Source organism: Rhinichthys klamathensis, unplaced genomic scaffold (assembly GCF_029890125.1).
Source record: "Rhinichthys klamathensis goyatoka isolate OS25496 unplaced genomic scaffold, OSU_Roscu_1.1 h1tg000325l_1, whole genome shotgun sequence".
NCBI lineage: Eukaryota > Metazoa > Chordata > Actinopteri > Cypriniformes > Leuciscidae > Rhinichthys > Rhinichthys klamathensis.
In genome coordinates this window covers 1,176,849-1,180,124 of record NW_026606840.1, presented here as the reverse complement: position 1 = coordinate 1,180,124, position 3,276 = coordinate 1,176,849, and the positions used below count along the sequence as shown (strand labels likewise).

Sequence of the window (3,276 nt, the reverse complement as noted above, 5' to 3'; positions counted from 1 at the left end):
AAGCCAGCATTTGTTGCCAGTTATAATGTTGCAGGCTGTTGGTCTAGGTCATTAGAGCAGCCCTCATAAAACAGAGACTCTTTAGTCATTGGGTCATTACCGTGAACAGAGCTAATTAATCTGAGCGCAGAGTAGCGGCACGAGAGGGGTTCTGGTTTTTGATTACAATAGGAAAGCATTTGCTGCGGTCGCCATAATGATACCAAGCTCCTGCTAGAAAGCTCCTGCTAGAAAGCCCCCGCTCACTCCGGTTACGGACAAGGTTTAATCAATACTGTGTCCTTCATCCTGCATTCAGGGCCGACCTTGGCAGCCTTTTGTCTCCTAAACGAGGGCAAAGAGCATACATGTGGATACACATGGTTCTAAGCACACAGCTCCCACATGAAAATAAAGCACTAGTGAATCCAATCCGCTCATTTGGAACCTAACGAATCATCATACGTTTATCATTATTTTACCTTTGCCTAATGAAGTATCACAGTGCCAGGATTGTTTGTAAATTTATCAGGGGCAGGGCATCCTAATGTAGACGGAGAGGTTAGAAAGGGGCAGACGACACCAGCAGAAGCAGATCAGGGTTCAAAAACTATTGATTCACTTGAAAACAAAAAACATTACCATGCAACAGAGGGCTATAGTAGGCCAAATGTGAAACAGCAGATATATTTAAGCAGTGAATATGAAATATGTAGATGAATGTGCCTTGATCAACCCCCAGTCTCGAAAGTGCTAATCAGCAATTCCTTACGACTGAATTATCACTATTTAAATATACATAGAAGCATGTCAGAAACAGATAAATCAGGAAAACAAAATTTATTGTTGAAAAACAAATGATTTACCACATTGTGTGTTACAAAACATGAAACAAACTTAGACATTATTGTTAGCCAACAAAGAACTATGAATATTAAACATGTCACTTATCTAACAATGAATAAAGAAACAAGTAAAATGGCTTCACATCTTCCTCTTCTGGGTGCTGATGTATAACACTAGAAGACAAAGAAAACAATGAACTTTAGTATACAAAACATCCATAAAAGTGGACGTTTTTAGAACGTGCTCACAGACAGATTTGGAAACTGCATTACTGGGCCTGCTTAGGTAGCTCTCAATAACAGAAACACTATAAAAACAAATAAGGAAACAGCACTAACACGAGATAAACATACAGACATTACATACCATTGTTTCCTCTGAGAAATGCATCTCCATACTTGTTCTTCAGCTGGCCATTGACATATTCCTCTGTCTGTTCCACAGCGATATTCATGTAGCCATCCAGGCAGGCCAGGACTCCTGTGGGCAAGACATGGTCACTTCAAATGTGCCTTTTTAGAGAATTTTGGCAGAAGATCAGGGGCGCAGGCAGGACTTGGTGCACTTATGCAACTGCTCCAGTTTAGAAAAGGTTTAAACTGAGTTGATGTGGCCCAGGGATAAAAATTATTTCCATAGGTGCCAGAAGTCATGAGCTCAAAGTCAAACTTATTTGACCACACATACATTTTTACAGAAATTAAAGTTGAATATGTTATTCAGTGGATGTATATATGTAACAGTGGCAGATAAAAAAAATAATAAAAAAAAGTAGCTATTTGTAGAGTAGCATTCCTTGATGAAAAACATTTTTCTCATTTATGACCGCCACTTACTAGAGCGATTGTTCTCAGAAAACATCCATGGGGGCTCAAGATGACTTAAAATAAGACAAAAGAAGCATTACAATAAGCTAAAACAACTAAATTTGATTTGATAGTAAACCCCTTCAACAGAGTTTCCAGTGGATATATGAGGTAGCCTAATTTTAAAAGTTATTTCTAAAATTGTAAAACTCATGTATAGTAAAACCTTATAATCATTATTCAGTAAATCACTGGAAACATCATGGGGCCTTCTTATATTGGCGAGTCAAAATGGTTTAAACTACTGTAATAAAGGGGGGGAAAATTAAGGTTTGTACAACTAGTAAAGGGAGAATTCAGACTGAAAGCCTCAGATCAAGAACAGGATATGTCTGCAGTTATATTTAATATGATGCAACAGAAAATATATAAGAAAGGACACTGATATGAGGTCATTGTGTTGTTTTCTCCCCCTATATTACTAGATTAACCTGCCCGCAATGCCCATCTACAACATTCTGAATATAATCAAGGTCTGTTTACCTTTTTTAATCTAGGAGTTGCCCCTGCCTTCTTGCATGATGTCCCCACCAACGTTAAACCAAACATACAGCCTTGATTAAAGAAATATAACTCTGATAAAACAAAGACATGTTTCTGCTTGTACCTCTGTAATCAACACCAGAGTTCAGCTTCACCACCACTGGTCTCCCAATGATCTGCTTGAGGAAATCACTTGGTGTCTGCTTCCGGAGACTCATTTTTACTGAAAACATAGAGAAAATGTAATTATAAATCAATACCTGACATTATATTATCATCGATTCAAGAAATGGTACGCTGCCTGTATTGTTAGCAAAGATGAGTGTAACACCGTAAAAAGAAGAGCATCGTAACATCAGTTTATCGCTTACTGAATATACTAAACACATTTTTTACTGAACCAGTCAACTAATGATTTAAACCGCTGTAGTGTGCTGAGGTTTGGACTGTTTAGATTAGAATATCTGGACACTACCGGTGTACATTTAGCATGAGCGGCTAACTTAGCCTGCTAGCATTACAATCCAATGTGGTACACAATTAACTCATTGTGCATGTCACGCGCTACCGTACTGCAAATAATTTAAACCCCCGCAAAGGTCAAGTACAATTGTCTATTTAAAGAAGATAAACTAGTCACTCACCTAATTCGTTTTACAACGTTTGCCACACGTTTCGACTGAGTGACTGTTGACCAATGAACTGAAGCGCTTTTTCTATTTCCACTGTGTTTACACCGCGCAGCCAATCAGATGCTTCGATAAAAATCCAGCGTACGGAAGCCGCCGAGGAATCATTATCTCCTTTGATAAGAATGCGTAGGGGAAAACGATCCAAAGGCAGGGGTAGTGAAGACTGGGAAGCTTCGCTTTTGTTGTATTATACAGACAGACATATATATATATATATATACAGACATATATATATATATATATATATATATATATATATATATATATAATAGATAGATAGATAGATAGATAGATAGATAGATAGATAGATAGATAGATAGATAGATAGATAGATAGATAGATAGATAGATAGATAGATAGATAGATAGATAGATAGATAGATAGATAGATAGATAGATAGATAGATAGTG

At 37.3% G+C, this 3,276-nt stretch overlaps 1 protein-coding gene across 1 annotated transcript; it reads right to left on the bottom strand.

The window, feature by feature from the left end:
• Nucleotides 1–848: 848 nt before the first annotated feature.
• lsm6 (LSM6 homolog, U6 small nuclear RNA and mRNA degradation associated) lies at nt 849–2,970 on the bottom strand. The gene is made up of 4 exons (XM_056271807.1): nt 2,819–2,970; nt 2,299–2,397; nt 1,192–1,305; nt 849–998 (listed from the first exon to the last, which is right to left on the bottom strand). The coding sequence occupies exons 2-4, from the start codon at nt 2,390–2,392 to the stop codon at nt 964–966; spliced, it is 243 nt and encodes an 80-aa protein (XP_056127782.1). The 5' UTR covers nt 2,393–2,397; nt 2,819–2,970; the 3' UTR covers nt 849–963.
• Between the last annotated feature and the right edge of the window lie 306 nt (nt 2,971–3,276).